Here is an 18,225-nt window from a genome sequence, read left to right as displayed (position 1 = left end):
GCAATACCAGGATAACCAAGGAAAACCACAGGGCAGGACAGAGGCAAAGAGCAAAAAAATCCTTTCCTACAGTCAGCAACACCCATTTTCACTATTATAAGGGTTGATTTGGGTATTTTTGGGGAGAAAAGCCCCCCCCCCAAACCTAAGTGGGGCTTAAAGGGCTGGTGCAGAGTGAGCTGCCAGGTTTGGAGCCCCTGTAGGCTTTGCAGCACAGAAGCTCTTCAGAGTAGTTGTTCCCAGAGCATGGGACCCCACACATTGCATGGATCCCACTTGGTATGGAGGACCAACACTTGCCCATGGCTTGTGTGAGCTTTTTGCCTGGCACAAATCCCACACAAGCAGGTTTGCTACACAAGACAAGCAAAACACAAGTGCTTTTATAGCTTGGCAAGCAAAGCATTTGTTTGACTGCCATAGTTCTACTTCCAAGCCAGATTCAGAGTGGCCTGGGGAGTAACTCATATGTGTGAAGCATTTGCCCTGCTGGACAGGGATGAGAGTTGCTGGAATTGATGAGAGTAATATGCAAGTGGTGAAACTGGTTATGAAAACACCTTATGAAACCCAAATCTTTTACTGCCACGACCAGGCTGGTACCAACTACCAAAACTGTTTTGTGCAGCAACACCTTCATGCCTGAACTCTGAGAAACTACAAACAGTGATTAAAGCCTCTAGAGATGCTTTCATCACCAATTTAGACATGCCAACAAAAATTTCCCCTTGTTTTTATCTCCTTTCTCTCCCCAACTTCAGCACTTGGCCACCTTCATCATGGACAAGAGCGAGTCCATCACAACAGTGGATGATGCAATCAGGAAACTCATCCTGCTCAACTCCAAAGAGAAGATCTGGACACAGGAGATGCTGCTGCAAGTGAACGACAAGTCCATCCGGCTGCTGGACTGTGAGACGCAGGTACCTGGAGCCCTGTGGGACTGACCCCAGACTGAAGTGTGGGGTGCAGTGAGTGCCCTTTCCATTCTGCCTGGGAGAGAGCAAGTTCTAAGGAACCCAAACGAGGGTGAATCACTACAAAATCCTCTCCTAGATGAGAGTCAGCCCTGCAGCATAGGAACAGCATGGTTTTCGCAATGACAAATTAAGGAAGATCAGCCCAAGGATCCCAGGAGTTCCTGCACAGGAGTTCCCTCTCAGTTCGAGTTCCCCATTGCCTGACACCTTTCCCTTTCTCTTGCAGGAGGAGCTGGAGGACTTTCCCCTGCCGACAGTGCAGCACTGCCAGACAGTGCTCAATCAGATGCGCTATTCCTCCATCCTTCTGCTCGTGTGTCAGGATTCTGAGCAGCACAAACCTGACATCCACTTCTTCAACTGCGACGAAGTGGAGGTAAGCAGAGCCCTCCTGCTTGCTGTGAAACAGAACAAAACACACTTCTTGCTGTCTGCCCTTTCCCCCTTCCTGCAATCCTTCCCAAAGCCAAGCCCTTAAAAACATCCCTGCTTTATCCTTAAGGCGGAGATGGTTCACGAGGACATAGAAAGTGCCCTGGCAGACCACAAGCACGGGAAGAAGATACGGCCACAGACACTCAAGTAAGTGCTGCGGGATACAACTGGGAGTAACAACAATAAACCCCTGTTTCCAGTGGTTTAGTCACACTCCAGTTTCCTGGAAACAGGATCTGAGACGACTGATGGGTTTGATCTGTATCATTTTCCTTGCAGGGCAAACCAGGAAAAGATCAAGCAGAGACAATCCATCCTCCCCCCACCTCAAGGACCGGCTCCCATCCCGATCCAGCATGACATGCGAGGCTCAGCGATGAACAGGAACAGGGTGGCACCTCCTTCCCAGCATGATCCAGGTACTGGGAGCACTCAGGAAGTCTGTCCTGGGGATGGGAGACTAATTAACTCAGACAGCCAACCTTCCTGTAGTGGTCTGTGTGAAAATAAGTGTTGTACCCACTGGGCATTTTCTGCTCAACAAATAAAAGCTCCCAGAAACTCCTTGTAACAACACCCTTATTTGGGGGATATAGAAATGCCAAAAAGCAAAAGCCCCTCATAAGCCATTATATGAAATTTGAACCAGGCCTTGGTGATCTTAAAATGTACAGACAAGACGTTTGGTCAGAAAGACAAATGTCTGGCTCTGCTGACTTCACAGGAGCCAAGATTTCACCCTTGAAAATCAACTTATTTTCATGAATTCTTGTAAAGTCAAGTGTGGAAATGCAGATCTGAACTCACCCCTCTTATGTGCTCATCAAAAGTCTGATTCCAAAACCATCCTGACTTCAGCCCACTTGAGTTGGCTTGGAAAAACCTGGTATTTTCCTTTGGAGAAAGAAATAACAGAAGTAAGTTCCTAGGAACAGAAACAAGCTCTTTCTCTTACAAAAGATTAAAGTGATGAACGAACTATAAGCAGTTTTTACCTCTGCCTATCATACCACCTTATCTTGGCATTCATTTCTAGTTTCAAGGAAAATACTTATAGGATACTATAACATATCCAAAACACTCATTTTACTGGGATGGCTTCTGAAGCCAAGCAACTGCTCTGGCTGCTGAGTGGAGAACTTATTTCAGGCCCAGTTCTGCATCATAGAAGGAATATCTCTATTTCTGAGCTGGACCATGAATAAACATCTCTATTCTGATGAAAAGCAGCCACTCTTACCTCTGCTCTTCCAAGTGTGCTCACATCAGCAGAGCTGGGAATTCCTCTAGGCAGGATTTCTGGCTCTGAGTGCACAGAGCCTGGCAGGAGAGAAGATGACAGGAGAAAGCCTTGAGTGATGCCTGTTTGCTGAGATTCCTTCTCCATGAAATGCTTTCCCACTTTTCCTACAAAACCTGTCCCAGTGGGGCACCTCATCCCTACATTTACAGATGCTCTGGATTTGTCACGGTCCTTTGCCAAAACTGCCTCCCCAATTCTCCCACTTGGCAGATCCTGCTGTACCAGACCTTTCCAAGCCCCTGCCCGAGCTGACAGCATTTGCTTTGTATGAGGGGCCACCCCAATGATTGTTCCCACTGGAATATCCCCCCCACACTGGGTGTGTGGCTTCTGGAAGCCAGGAGGTTGGGTTTTTTGCAGGATGATTGGGATTTAGCACCCATTACAAACATTATTCCTGAGGTGCCCTCCCAACCCAGAACAAACACCCAAGCTCGGAGCTACCATTCCATGGATCCCTGCCTTTCCTGGAGCCTATTTCCAACCTCAGATGGTAAATCTGTTTTTCTCTCCCTTGTTTGCAGACTATGAACGACGAAGCTCTGGCTCTCATGACCATGAGGAATCCCGTGCCATGTTAGCACAGAAGATTGAAAAGGAAACGGTGGGTGACAGGGACACTGCACAGTCCATAGGCAGGAGCAGAGGCAGCAAGCAAGGGAGAGGGAGCAGAGGCAGGGAGCAGACATTTAATGCATCATCTGGGCATTTTTCCAGTTGATACCTGCTGTGCATAAAGATAAGGTGACCAAAAGCAAGTCTCCATCACCGCATCAGTGACAATGTCCTCTGACCTGAGGCAGCTCTGCTGATTCCAGCTCTGCTCCTCCCCATCCCACTTGGGTTATTTTCCAGCCGTCCTTTAGGAGGGGTCACTTGTCCCCTTGGTACAGACAGCAGCTCTGTGTTTGCAAAGGGAAGCATTGAGCTGCATTTCATGCCTGGATTACCCACTCATGTGCATTCTCCTGGGAAATGCAGCAGGCCCTGGGATTCAGGCTCCCAGCTGTGCACAGCCCAGGCTCGCTTTCAGGTTGATCCCTTGTGTTTCTGTCCTCACAGCAAATCCTGAACTGCACCCTGGATGACATCGAAGTGTTTGTCGCCCGGCTCCAGAAGGCTGCAGAGGCATTCCGACAGCTCAACCAAAGGAAGAAAGGGAAGAAGAACAAGAAGAAAGGGCCAGCAGGTGCAGTGCAGCAGCCACAACAAACAGGGAGCACAGGGGGGCCATGGATGAAGGTGGCGGGGGACACCTCAGCTCTTGGCCCAGCAAGGCCAGATTGATGCCATGGCACAGCCACAGATCCAGGCACACAAGTTTGGGAGGTGCCGCTGCCCATGGGCACCTCTGGCAGAGCACATGGAGCCTCCGGCACACAGAGGGAGTTTGCCTTTCCCTGAACCCCTGATTTTCAGTAGTTCTGGTCTCAATACCCATTTCTGCTGTGCCTTCTGAATGGCAGGCAGATGGAAGCTTCCCTAAGGGGATGCTCTCACTAACATGTCCTTCTCTGCCCCTTCTCCTGGCAGAGGGAATGCTGACCCTCCGAGCAAGACCCCCGAGCGAGGCCGAGTTCATAGACTGCTTCCAGAAAACCAAACTGGCTTTTAACCTCTTGGTAAGACACAGAGGAGTTTCCATCCCATGCAGGGACAGGACTTTTCCCTATGTATCCCAGCAGTGAGTGTTTAGAGTGAAACTTGAATGGAAAACACTGACAAGGGACAACAGTGTGAATTCCAGGTTCTTCAGAACTCAGGACAAACATTGTGTCAGACTTGTGCAGGTTTTCTGGGACAAGCTGTTTAACCAAAACTAAAAGCATCAAGTCCAGGATGGGACAGAGCAGCCAGAGGGTTGCAGCACCCAGGTCTTTTCAGATCCAGGCCTGGGAAGTCTCTGCTTGACAGTAACTGAAGTCTCCCATTGCCCCAATGTTCCTGGGCCTCTCTTTCTCCCCTGTCAGATCCTCTGTATTGTGAAGGGGATGAAAAGGTAGAGCATAAAGATGATCCCAGTGCTACCAGCTCTGCTCAGTGAAACACAAGAGACCAGAAGGCTAACAAAGCAGCAGGAATTCTGTCAGTTGTGACCAAACTTGTCCAGCAAACACATCCTGCAAGCTTCTTCCTGGGCAGTCACTAATATGGAAACCCCAGAGACGGGGTTTGCAGGACACCAAGCTCCAGCCTTTTCTTTTAGAAGCAAATATGGATAATTTGTGCCTGCTCAGGATGAGAAGGAGCAGCTTATCTCCTGGCAAGAGCCCAGGGTTGCGCATGGAGCAGAGCTGGGACCCCGTGTGGATCCATGCCACATTCCTCACCACATGGGAAGTGCCCATTCACTGGGTTACCCTGCTGCCAGAAGTTGTTTCTCACTTCCCACTCCACATTAATGTTTAATCTCCAGCATTTCAAATGCTTTGCATTTCAGTAGGAGCAGGGAGCCTGTCTCCCGTGGCAGGAGTGCCAGGAGCCCAGGACAGGAGAAGGGTCTTGAATGGAAGCACAAACTGGAGAGGTTTCTCACCACAGCTCTGCTGATTGCTGCTGCCAAAACCCTTACAGTTCTTACAGTAAATTAACCCCAAGTGTTTGCTCCTCCATTCTGCCACAGTTCACCTCAAACACAACTGGATTTGGAGCCTTTCAGTGGCCAGGGCAGCTCCAGGTGCCACAGGCAAGACCTTGGTGGAGACTTTCCCTTGTCAGCAATTGCAAAGGGGCCCTCAAAACACCAATCCTGTTGTTTTCATTCATGGAACTAGTGGGATTCTCAACCCTGCAAGAGGCAGAAGCAACCATAATCCTGGCTTTTCCTCCCTAGGACTTTCAAAATAAGCCAGGGTTATGGCTCAAATTACCTTCCAAGACACTGATTTAACAGAGAGGGTACTCCACCCATCCAGAAATTCGTCAGGAATTATAAATGGACACAAAATTAAAATGAATGATTCCTACTCCTCCATCCCTTACTGTTCTCATCAGCAACACACCCCTCATGTGACAGAAAAGAAAAGGCACACTCAGGTGAGGGTTAAACTGTGTTTCTCTTTCCAGGCCAAACTGAGGAAGCACATCCAGAACCCCAGTGCTTCAGAGTTGGTGCATTTCCTATTTGGGCCACTGGAACTGGTAAATCTTATTCCCAGGTCTCACTGGGAATTTCCTTTTTATTTCTACTTCACACTTTCAAGCAGACAGACTGCGCACAATGGTTAGAAAACTGCTCACACCTGGCCACAGCTTTCTCAGGAACTTCCAGAAGTGATGCTGGTTGTTCCTGGCCTCTGATCCGGTTTCCAGCTTGTAGTAAATACAGGAACCCTAGCAAATAATCTTTCCATACAATCAATAAAGCATTACTGTGAACAAAAGGGGCAGTGAGCTGGGGTTCCCACTGGGAATCTGTCTGGTCTCACCTTCAGGCAAACACAGCTCAGTATTTGCACTGAAAATGCTTGGAAGCAGAAATCCCAACTTGGAAAAGGAGTCAGAAAGGACATAGGAGTAGCAAGATACTTCCCATCTTTTGGAGCATCAGCTTGTGACACTTCCCTTTTCTGTAGCAACAGCTCATTTATAGATCAGATCTTGCTTTGACTCCAATCTAAAAAAAAATCATGTTCTCCTGAACTGTCCAGTCTCCTCCAAAGACTTAGGTTGATGTTTCTTGAGGTGACTGAGCTGATCCAAGGATCAGTTTTGTCTTTGACACCTGCTTCTCTGTGTCCCTGATTTGACACTTTGACTGTTTCTTGCAAGTCCTCTCCTCTTTGTGTGGTTTGTGTGTGACCCAGATCGTCAATAGCTGTGGTGGCCCCGAGCTGGCCCGGTCTGTCCTCAGCCCACTGCTTTCTAAAGATGCCACCGATTTCCTGAGAGGACACCTGACACCCAAAGAGATAAACCTCTGGGATTCCCTGGGGGAGACATGGACCAGATCCAGGTGAGGACAGAACTGTCATCTCCCCAGGCTCCCCAGGCAGAGGGGATGCTTGGATGCCCTGATGCTCCTGCTTCTCCTTTGAGGGGATGCTCTCAAAGACACATTCCTGTGAATGTCACCTCATATTCCCGCTTTGTGTCCTAGAGCTGACTGGCCCCGAGATGCGAACATCCCCACCTACATCCCCAAATTCCGCAATGGCTGGGAACCACCCACAGAAATCTTCCGTGGAGCTCCCTGGGAAATAGACATTGGACACTTGCAAGAGGAGGTTAGTCCTGTGTCCCTGGGGATCCTCTCTTCCCTCTCCCTCCCCCTTTTCCAGAGAAATGGAGCTGCAGGGGGTGTGGTGGTGTATAACAAGTAGTTGGCTCAAAATTCAGTTGGATCTGGTTGCTGCAGTTAAATATGGGAAGCAAATTGTGAGGCTGAAAAAGGGCAGCAATAGTCAGCCTCTCCCGATTCAAGGCAACAGGACCCTACAATGTCACAGGGAAACAGGCTTCCCTGGAGAACATCTTGACCAAAAGCTGCCAGGCCATGGCTCATCTCCCACTATCCCTCTCCTTTCCTCTGATCAGCTTTCACCTTTCCTGGTAACACTGACTCCATGTCTGCCTTTCCAGCTCTCCTCAGCCAATGGATATCCTTACCGGAACTCCTCACTCAAGCGTGGCCAGGCGGCTGAGCAGACACAGCCTGGGGATGCCTTCAAACAGAATGTCACTCCACATGGAAATAGGTAATGGATCTGTACTTGGAACCTCAGGAACACACATGGACACATACGATGACACTGGGAAGTTTGGGCATCCTGGAGACAACTCCCTGCCACTATTAATAACCACAAAGAGCAGATAAAGATCAGTGGAGAGATTATTCCTAGGAGCACTGTCTGCTGTTTAACCCCCTGCAGCTCTGCAAGGAAAGGAATCCCAGGTGTTTTCCACCACAGGAGACAAAAACATTGACTGACTTCATCAGTACATCCATAGATTTTGTTTCCCAAAATCAGCCCACCAAAGTGACCTTAAGGAACAGGTGCCAAAGATGCTGCACTGCACTTTGGCTCTCCACATGCTGGAATCATGGAATTACAGAAAGGATTGGATGGGACAGGACCTTAAAGATTACCCAGTTCCAACCCCCTGCCAGGGCCAGGGACACCTTCTGCTATCTCAGGTTGCTCCAGGCTCTGTCCAACCTGGCCTTGAACACTTCCTAGGATGGGGCAGCCATCTTTTCTGGACAACCTGTTCCAGGGCCTCCCCATTCTCACAGGGAATAATTTCTTCCCAATATGCCATCTAAACCCACCCAAGCTATTCCCCCTTGTCCTGTCACTCCAGCCTCTTCCCCAAAGTCCCTCTCCAGCTCTCTTGGAGTCCCTTTAGGCACTGGAAAGGGCTCTAAGGACTCCCTGGAACTTTCTCTTCTCCAGGTTGAACATTCCCAGCTCTCCCAGCCTGTCTGTGTAATGCTCCAGCTCTTGGAGCACTTCCTGGCCCTTCCTGGCCTGCTCTGGATCTCTCCATTCATCCCACAGCCACAGGCTGCACAGACAGAAGCTGCCTACAGGGGGAATCTGCCCTAAGGGAAGGGCACAAACAAACCTTGTCCTGTTGGAAACACAGGGCCAGGGAAGAGTGGCCTGAGCTCCCAGCACTGCTGGAAAACATTCCAGCTGAGGAAGGAGCTTTGTTTCACTGGAGACAGCAGCTCCCCCTCGGCTTTAGACACAACCACAGGCAAACCCACTGATTAGAGATTGAATAAAACAATATATTCCAGTCCTGCCCACCTCTCCCCAGGGAACTGACAGGATGCTGAGTTCAGACAACTCTTCTTAATGAGACAGAATTCCAGAACATGGAGAAAAAAACCTCCCCTTTCTTCATAAGTCTTGGAAAGTTCACTTCCAAATCCAGAACCAACCAGGCCACCCTTTTGCCTCAGGTTTTTTCCCAAGGGAAAGATGGCTCTTCCACCTTTGAACAGCTTCAATGCTCATTTTCCATCACCATTTACTCCTTGGTACAAAACCTTCATCAAAGTACTTTTAGTTCAGAGTTTAGAGGTTGCATCTGCTTCCTTGTTAACATGAGCTTACACCTTGAAAATTGTCACATCTCTGAGCGTCACCAAACTCTTCCAGACTTCCACATGAATACTCTGCCGTGACTTGGTACATCACTTTGCAGGGATTTGAGTCAAGTTTTCAGCTGACCATCCACTTTCCTGTCACCAGGTCTAGTGTGGGAAAAAAACCCCTCAAGCCAGACTGTTTTTCCATGGTTTTCTGTTCTAATCTAAAAGATTTATCAGCTTTACTACAAGAATTCAAATCCACAGCAAAAGACCTTAAATCCAATTATATCAGCAAAATAATAATTTTTTTTTCTCATTTACCCTATCACTGGTCCTGATAGGAACATCAGGTGGTAGAGATGCAGTGTGGAACAGGGAAAGGATAATTTCTCTTCTCCAGTTTCAGTTTTCTTGGCCTTGTAATTGGATGGGCCTCCACTAAAACTCCATTTTTCTCTCCTGCAGGAATTTTGAGGCCCAGGGAATGGCTGTGCCCAGGAGATTTGCCAAAATCCGCTACGATTTCACTGCGCGAAACGCCAACGAGCTCTCGGTGCTGAAGGATGAAATCCTGGAGGTACGTGGCCACTCCTGGGAAAAGGTGTGTCCCCTCCCCTTCCCAGGGGCAGGAGGGAGCTCAGGATGCCAGCCAGCACCAACTCCCTTTCCCTGGAGGTGCGTGAGCAGTGACAGGAGCTCTGCTCAAAGCCAAGGCTGGAACAGGCAGCCTGTGCTGGGCTGTGTCACTTCCTCAGCCCAGACACATCAGTCCCATCTCCACCACGGTGAGGAGGGAGGACAACAACTCCCTGTGTGCCCTGCTCACCCCTGCTGGGTCTCTGCTCTTTATTATCACTTCCCCCTCAATGAGGAATTATTTTCTCTGAAAAACACCTTTTTCATAACCTTTCTCTTTCTGCAGCTGGAGAATGTGGGACATTAATTGGGCTAACACTGATCTGTGATGAGGGGAAAAGGTTTCTGAGCAAAATGTGGATTTTAAAAAATGTATTTATTTTAACACAAAACAACAACAGAAAGTCATTGGAAAAAAATCCGGAGAAAGAGGGATACTATGAGTTCTTCAGCACCCAGAGGTACTCTCCTATTCATCCTTATGATAAATTCTGATGCCTTCCAGGAAAAGCTTCAATCCTGGATTGCATCTCTGACAGCAGCAGATCTAATCAGAGCTCCTGACCTCAGTGATGTCCTTCTGGCAACTTCACCTTCTGAGTGGTCCATCCCCACTGTATCCTGGTTGTGTATGCCTGAAATCCCATGTTCCCACTAGCAGATTTATTTTTGTCCCTCTCTCAGGTGTTGGAAGATAATAAGCAATGGTGGAAGTTGCTCAACCGGAGTGGGCAGGCTGGTTATGTTCCATACAATATCCTGGATGTGGTGAAACTGGAAGAGCTTGAACAGGTCTGTAGTGAGGTGATACCTGACTGGTACCAGCTGCAGGGCACAATCTGCCTCTGGGAATAATCTTGTCATTAGACCTCCCTGGATTTCTTAGAATACTATGCACATGTCAGGATGAACCCTCAGAAGCAGACAAAATCAGGAGATTCTTGAGTCTCCCATGATAAAACTCCTATTTTGCCATGATCACCCTCCCAAATAAGGCCTATCCTTCCCATTTGTGCAGCAGCCTCCTGTCTTCCAAATTTTTCCATGTCAAGCTTTTTGCTGGGGATTAAATTAAAGATGGACACTTCCCTCACCCAGTTCAGTTAAGCAGCAGGAACACATCACTCGGGTGGAGGCAGATGGAAACACCATCTAAGTGAGAATTAAGTGAATACTGCAACTTGCACTACAAAAATGTGGAGCTGGAGTGTTCTAAACATCCTAGGGAAGCATGGAATTGCTTCCCTATTTTGGTATTGCAGAGTTTGGACAAAGCCAAAGGGGGCCCAGCAAGCTTCTGGATAAATCCTAGCTAGTTTAATCAAAATGTCAAAAAACTTCCCAGTCTGCTCCAGGCCCTTGGCAATGGTCATGCTTTACATCCCAGCTATAGAGCAGTGAGGCTTTGCCTTCCAATGGGATTGTACATGTTTGGCATGTCTAGGAATTCCCTCATGCAACCTTCAGACTTTGCTTTGGGTTCTTCATTCCCAGAAATTAACTTCTTCCATGCAGCTCCACCTGCGATCTCACCAGCCCCACATCAGCACAAGGACAACACAGCAGTTTGTCCCTCAAATGAATATGAAAAATGGCAGGAAAAAAATTCTTACTTTTTTTTTTTTCCCTCCCCTTTCTAACCAGTCTAACCAGAGGTACAAAGGAGACCTGAGCCCCAGGGGCTATGGCCCATCCAGTCCAACTCACAAGATGCCTGCCAGCTACGCTGGGGATAAGTGGGGCAGTGAGATGTTATCACGCAACTCTCCACAGGACGCCAAAGAACGTAAGTGTGTGTCCCACTCTGTGTCCCATGCTGGGGTCCCCTGGGTTTGGATGCTCTGGGGACCAGACCTACCCAAGGGGCTCTCCTGCACCCTTCAGTGATCAGAAATAGAACAGCACCAGGTCTGGAGGCCATTCCAGGTAGGACAAGAGCTAAGAGAGCAGCCCTGGAGCTTGTGACACCTCCCAGGCTCTCAGGCAGCCTGAGACAAGCCCAGCAATAAGGGATCAGCCCCTTCCTCCTTCCTCCAGCTTGACCTTTGTCCTCCTCCTCTCAAGGAGAAAGTTTCCTTTCTCTTCCAAAACGTTTAAGTGTGTCTAAGGAACAGCTCACGTCAATCCCTTTCTCTCCCTTCCTTTTGCTCATATCCTGCCACATATGCTGTGCCTGCCTGGCCGGTTCCTTTATGTGGTCCCACAGAATTTCCAGCCAGACAGGAGATCCACATTCCTCCTTCACCCTGTATATGTTGTAGGGGTCACAGAGCAGGAGAGAGACCAGGGGCCCCACTCTCCTCACCCCTTATCCCACCCTATCCACTCTTGGAAGCAGGAGCCCTTTTGGGATGACAGAAAGCCCCGCAATACAAAGACTAAAATACAAAAGGAAGAACTTTCCTGGACTGTATTCACAGAGTTAATAAAAATGCTGAGCCACACCCCCATTTTCCTTACAATTTTCCCACAAACACATTTAATGGGATTTTTGACTGAAGATTTTATTTCATTCCCTACCTGTTTCTACAGAACTTATTCACCAAATGGATGAGCTGAACGATGAGCTGCTTAAGAAGATCACAAACAATAAAATTCAGCCTCCCCACAGGAATTTCAAAGTGGAAAAGCCTCAGCAAGTTTTTGTGCCCCTCACCTTTGAATCCAGCACTGAAGAAGTCAAAGCCTGGCTGGAGGCCAAGTCATTCAGCAAAGAGTAAGATTTGCTCTATGGCCACATGAAACGCTCGTCCTTCCCTGGAGAAGGAGCTGGGGAGGCTGCTGGCACCATCTCACCTGGGACAAGTCACTGGGATTTACTTACAGAGCCTGTGCTGCAAATTAGATTTCAACCCTGTTAAATCCAGGCTCTATAGCCAGGATGTTCAGAGCCCAAACTCACTCCCATTCTTACTTATAAACATTTTCTTGGAGAAAAATAATCCACAGCCTAAACCCACGGCCTGAAATGCCACTGGAATCTCAGCCTGAAATGCCCTGGCACAGCCCCAGGGCCCTGTGATACCATCCCAGTGCAGCTCCCAGCCTCCCATCTCCCACTCCTCACCTCTGGCACGAGCCACGTGCAGCACAACCATCACCTCCCACTCTGTGTCTCCCCAGGACCGTGGAGCACCTGGGCATCCTCACTGGAGCTCAGCTCTTCTCCCTCAACAGAGAGGAGCTGAAGAAGGTGTGTGGGGATGAGGGAAACAGAGTGTACAGCAAGATCACCGTGGAGAAAAACCAGCTGGAGGTAAGTGTTTTTCTGGATAATTCCTGGTGGAATGGGGGCTGTACCAGCAGTGTCAGATAGCTCATTAAGCAGGCATTTTAAGAAATGCAATTGAAAAAAAATGAACAAAACCCAACACAACCAAACCTACACCAGCAATAAAACACACATAAAAATTCTGAAATGTCTTTTAAGCAAAAGGCCCCAAATCCATAAGATCCCCCTGTTTCCACTAACTAATCTGCTTTTTACTGATATCACCTATCCCTTTGAAACTAGCTCTACTCCTACAGCATTCATTAAATACTGCAATTTAACCACAGCTTGAAGTTCCAATCCCAACTTCCTCTTTTGTTTCCATTCCAGAAAAGCAGAGGGGAGTCAGAGCTCCAAGAAATCATGAAGCGCCGCCAGGAAAGGATTGATTCTGCTAATTAAAGTCTCTCTGCTTTATTTCAGCTCTTAGCCCTAAGTAGTGCAGGAAAAAGGGAATGAAAGCAATGATTCCCGGCCCCGGCCGGAGGCAGCAGAGCTCCCCTTGGGGTCCAGCTGCCATCAGAGTGACAATTCCTTGAACACTGTTGGGAAGGGTTGGCAATAAGACCATATCCCACTGGGAAAGGTGTTTTAATTTTGCATGAAGTATTTTTTTTATAACTATGTATTTTATACTGAAATTTTCCGTGCATGCGATCAGAGCAGGATTCACAGGGCTGGATGTACAACAAGGGCTGGATTCACACAAAGACCCCCAGAGCTTTTCTCCAAGGGCTGTCCCTGCTCCTCCACAGCAAGTTTGGCACTTTGCATTTCTATCTCTGCTGAGCTGACAGACCAACCTGACTGCAAAGCAGTGAAGCAAACACAGCTCCAGAGCTGCCACAGCCCAGGCACAGCTGGGTTTTCTCTCAGCACGTGCTGAGTCTTTGCCCAAATTTGTGTCTGTGCTTGCACATTTAAGGGAAAAAGCTTTAACACAGCATCTGGGGAACTCGTGTCCACATCTGAGAGCACCAGTGCTCCTCAGCTCTGGCCTCATTCCCAGTGGATCATCTGCTTGCTGCATTTGAAGGAGGACACTGCTGGCACCAGCAGAATTAGGGTGCAGGCAAGGGGGGATCCTGGGCTTGGTCACAGCCCTGCTGGGGTCTGAGAAGGGCACTCACCTTGTCAGGGAGGGATGAAGAGGACAATCCTCCTGAGAAGCCCTGGCTCTGGATTAGGGTGGAGAAGGGAAGCAGGATGGCAAGCACAGGAGGTGAAAAAGTTTCTAAAATGAAAATAAAAACAAATGTTGAGCTAGGAAACACACCACCTTCTAGTCCTGGGGTGGAGAGGAAGCAAATCACAGGGAATTACATTTATCTGGGATTTTAACAGGAGTGTACACGACAGCTCTGTAAAGCTGGGAGCTGCAGGAGCACTTCCCAAAACAAATATCTCAGCAGACCTTACTGCAGAGGTCACTTTTACAAATGTCCACGTGACTGAGCTGTGCATCTGTTCTGTTTGTACTGCCTGCAGACACTGCTATAAAGGACTGTACACTGATGCAACTGAGCGAAGGAGACAATGCTATAACCATGCACTGTACAAGAGTTATTAAAATAGTTAAGTTATACTTATAAATCCATCTCTGTCTCTTTCACTGGGTTCTAATGATGGTTTGTCACTGACAGTCTCAGAAACACAGCAAAATGTCTGAAACCACACATTTCCTTTTGGGTTTGGGGGCTGACATTCACCAGGAAGGGTGTTATGGACTGGATAGATGAGTTTTAAAAATAGGGGCAAACCATTACAAGGCCGTACAAAAGCACATTTGTGCTGATCTGGAAGGGGAACAACTCTGGCAGCCATCCTAAGTGGAACAATATAGAAAGAAGGAACAGCATAAACCCCTGCCTCAGGGCCTGTTACATGGGCTCTCCAATTCCAGCCAAGGGCCATCCTCAGTTTCAGGAGGCAAAAGTTTGTTTTCTCTTTTCCCCAGTGATTAAGTTACTCAGTTGAAATAACTGGTAATGCCTTTTGTAGATGTTATGGGGAGCTCATTTTCCAAGTAGGATGAATTCGGGTTTTCTTCCAGTGACCTGTCCAGATCTGGGACGTGTTTGGGGTTTTTCCAAACTCAAGGTTGGATGGGGCTTGGAGGAGCCTGGTCCAGTGGGACTGGAACTGGATGTGCTTCAATATCCCCTCCAACCCAAACTACTCCAGGATTCCATCACTCTCTGACAGGCTTAAAAGGTGGTTTGGGGTTGGAGAAAAATAAGGGGAATGGTGGATTTTGTTACGGTGGAGCTGTACGTTTATCAATTTCCCTCTTGCATTACCAGGATGCAAAAAGTGAGAGGCAACTTGAGGACATGTGCTCAGTCTGAGAGAAATAATGTTGAAAAAATTCAGCCTGCTGAATACTGCAGAGACAGTAAAATTCCAAATGGGTTGTATGATCTGACAATTGGAAGGATACTTAATGGATAAGCCACAAAAGTTACAGGAAAACACCCAGGAGTACATCCAGGAAAACATCTTGGAATTAATGGATAAAATAATGGTGTATTTTCCTTATGCAGCACAGCATGTGCTTGATTTTAGCATGTCTAAAACTGTTATGTTCCTGAAAACAGGCAAGTGTGGGATAATTTATAGGCAGAATTTGTGATATAAAAATATTTGTGGTTATATGTATATATAGGGTCGATATTTATCAGTTAGATACTCTGTAATACATATTATATATATTTTAATAGGTGTGCATAAATATGTATATTTTATATAATCTAGTTTTTTCTATGTGCACATAAATATTTTTCATCACACAATCTACCTGTCTGGGAGCCTTGTTGGTGAGCTCCCAACTCATTCCTGGGAAAACTTCAGGCACAAGTTACTTGGTTTAATTGTTTTCTCTTCTTCTTAATTATTTTACTCATCTGGAATAACTAATAAAGCCAGCTGTACATGTCTAGTTCCAGGTGGGACCAAGGAGCTTTTCTGCACAATCCATAGTGGATTTTAAGATATTCATTAGTCAGGGAAGTGAGGAATAGGATTTTGAACACTCCTGGGCTGTGAGTCTGGCCAGAGGTCCCTCCTAACAGAGCAAAAACCCCGTGGCCCAAGGGCACCAGAGCTTTTGGGGATGGAGAACTTAATGGCAGCAGTTGGCAGCTCTGCCTGTTCAACTGATAAAATAAATCCAAGACTTCCCTAGAGGAGTGCTTTTCCTGGATATGTGTAAATACAAGCACACCATTTTACTCTCGAGTGAGTGAGGTTTGGGGTTGTTTCCCTTAAAATTTAAATTCCCAGGCTTTAGTTCAGCTCCCCTGGCCAGGCCTGATGTGAGGGCGAGGGCTGGAGGTGGGAGCAGATTCCATCACAGCCCAGCCATGCCCAGGAGCCTCCCTAGGCTGTGGCAGCAGCCTCGGGAAGGGATCAGACATTTGGAACTGCCCAGACTGCAGGAATGGAGGAGGAACTGACCTGCACAAGTAATTCAGGCTCCCACAGAAAGCTGCTGGGCCATGGTTCCAGGCCAGCAGTGTCAGGACTGTGGCATCCTCAGTGCCACATCAGTGGTTAATTTCCTTGGAGCTCTCAGGATCAGGATGAAGTGGTGTTCATGTCCCCTGGGAAAGCAGGAGGATCAGTGCTGTAACCATGTCTCTTTCCTGCTCTCTGCACCTCCTCCAGGATGCCCTGGAGTGCCCTGGCTCATGGCAGTTTAATCTGTGTGGAATGACATCCCATACCTGACTGCAGCTGGGACAGTCCCTGAGTGTCCCATGGAGTCCTGGGGTTATTGCACAGACAGTCAGGCCTGAAAGTCCCCTGCAGCAAGAGCTCAGCACCTGGCCACAGAGGCAATTCCAGCATCTGAAAGAAAGAGGTGATTTCTTTTGTTTCAAAGTTATTTCAAGTTCTTAGAGCCAAACCAACCTTTGCCCTTGATTTTGGCCGGGTGAATCCTGAGCAGTGGGCACAGGTCCTGTCACTCATGCTGAGGGGAGTGATGCTTTCTGGGGAAATGAGCTGATTTCCAAAGTTCACTGCCTGCCCCATGCCTGGTTTGCACAGGACAAAACCTCACCCATGAAGGGATTTTGCTCCATCCAATCCCATCTGCCCAGGCTGTTCCATGGATGGTGCCAGGCTGGGGCAGCACAGGCAGATGCAGCTCTCAGCTCTCTGCTCCAAACACAGCTCTGGGCTCCTCTGCAAACTCCTCTGCCATGAGGTTTTCTCCAGCAGAAATCAAGGAATGGCTCACAGCAGCTGGAGATTAAGTTATCACACAGGGAAGTAAAGGATAAATATCTCATTTTCCCCTCAAAAGGTTCATGCTCTGCCCTACAGATTATTTCAGGGTTTTCCCCCAAGATTTGCCTTACCTGTCCATTACTAATTATCTAATTTTTACCTCAAAATATTAATTCTCTATCCTGGAGAATATGTCCATTTCTATCCCTAAAATTTTCACTATGTGTCTCCATGTGACTCTCTTAGTTTACCTCATGATGTTCATTTTCTTCCCTGGGAATTGCTTTAAGTTTTCCCTCCAAATTGTCCCTTTCTGTCCACTTCTGATTTCCTCATTTTTTATGAGAAAGTATTCATGTCCTGCTCTGGAGATTATCTCCAGCTTTACCCCAGTTTTCTAACCCCTATCTGTTCATTACTGATTGCCTGATTTTTACCTCAAGTATATTCATTCTCTTCCCTAGAGATTACCTCAGATTTTACCCCCAAAACTTTCCCTACCTGTGCACTACTGATTGCCACAGTTTACTTCAAAATATTCATGCTCTCCACTATAGCCCACCTCAAGTTTATTCCTAAAGTTTTCCCTACATATCCACTACTGATTATCTCAATTTTTACCTCAGATCAGTCATTCTCTATGTACAGACACTGGACAGTAAATCATACAAAGATTTAAAAGTCTGCACCAGGAATAGCAGAAAGTTTTCCATGAATAACAGAAGTTCTTTTTTTCCCTCCTCATCCTGGGACTGCAGGACTGAATCTTTGCAACTAAGAGACAAGAAAGCTGTTATTAACACTTGAACCTCTCTAATGCTGTCATTTCTCAGACAACTGTGCCAGCACTGAGCTACTTCTATATGCCTGCAGTGCTTTGGGGAGGAGCAAGATGACATCCCACTTCTGTCTGCAAAAATTTCAAGATCATAAAAAGCCATTTCCCTTCTCTCTCTCTGACCCATAACCAAAGCAGCCATGTAGAACAACATGGACTATTCATGGAGGGGATGATTCAGTTGTGGATAAAAAACAGACATGCAATGAGACACCTCCTGAAACAGAAATAAATTCCAGCTGCAGCAAATCCCACTGCTACATTTAGAAACCCTTCAGCAAAACCCTTGGAAAATCAAAAGTGATGTGTGGGGACCTGGAGCTCCAGGGGACTGAGGAAAGCAGCCAGCAAACAGTTTCCACTACTTCTCACTCCGGCCACTGCAGCAATGACCGCTTCCCTGGAATTTCACATCCCCAGTGTATCCTTCAAGCTCAACAGGTGAACACACAGCTACTCCAGGACTGATTTCCTTTGGACCTCAAG

The 18,225-nt window shown here is 47.5% G+C and overlaps 1 protein-coding gene and 1 long non-coding RNA gene across 4 annotated transcripts in view; one reads left to right on the top strand and one right to left on the bottom strand.

Annotated features, from left to right (window-relative positions):
* Positions 1-13,253, top strand: part of LOC120500972 (epidermal growth factor receptor kinase substrate 8-like protein 2) — a 46,620-nt gene extending 33,367 nt beyond the window's left edge. For all 3 annotated transcript variants that reach the window (XM_039706565.1, XM_039706564.1, XM_039706563.1), the window contains 17 exons: positions 762-923; positions 1,207-1,356; positions 1,483-1,562; positions 1,695-1,834; positions 3,243-3,322; positions 3,781-3,907; positions 4,252-4,340; positions 5,785-5,859; positions 6,525-6,673; positions 6,818-6,944; positions 7,300-7,415; positions 9,227-9,338; positions 10,082-10,189; positions 11,042-11,183; positions 11,930-12,113; positions 12,521-12,653; positions 12,999-13,253. In XM_039706565.1, coding sequence (XP_039562499.1) covers positions 762-923; positions 1,207-1,356; positions 1,483-1,562; positions 1,695-1,834; positions 3,243-3,322; positions 3,781-3,907; positions 4,252-4,340; positions 5,785-5,859; positions 6,525-6,673; positions 6,818-6,944; positions 7,300-7,415; positions 9,227-9,338; positions 10,082-10,189; positions 11,042-11,183; positions 11,930-12,113; positions 12,521-12,653; positions 12,999-13,070 — 2,046 coding nt within the window. In that variant the 3' untranslated portion in view covers positions 13,071-13,253. The remainder of the gene's footprint in view (positions 1-761; positions 924-1,206; positions 1,357-1,482; positions 1,563-1,694; positions 1,835-3,242; positions 3,323-3,780; positions 3,908-4,251; positions 4,341-5,784; positions 5,860-6,524; positions 6,674-6,817; positions 6,945-7,299; positions 7,416-9,226; positions 9,339-10,081; positions 10,190-11,041; positions 11,184-11,929; positions 12,114-12,520; positions 12,654-12,998) is intronic.
* LOC120500973 lies at positions 1,720-2,737 on the bottom strand. The gene is made up of 3 exons (XR_005627209.1): positions 2,656-2,737; positions 2,223-2,309; positions 1,720-1,861 (listed from the first exon to the last, which is right to left on the bottom strand). It is a non-coding gene; the product is annotated as an uncharacterized LOC120500973 (long non-coding RNA).
* Positions 13,254-18,225: the final 4,972 nt, after the last annotated feature.

Source organism: Passer montanus, unplaced genomic scaffold, assembly GCF_014805655.1.
Source record: "Passer montanus isolate IOZ18808 unplaced genomic scaffold, ASM1480565v1 scaffold194, whole genome shotgun sequence".
In the NCBI taxonomy this organism is placed as follows: Eukaryota; Metazoa; Chordata; class Aves; order Passeriformes; family Passeridae; genus Passer; species Passer montanus.
This window is presented reverse-complemented; position numbering and strand designations above follow the sequence as displayed.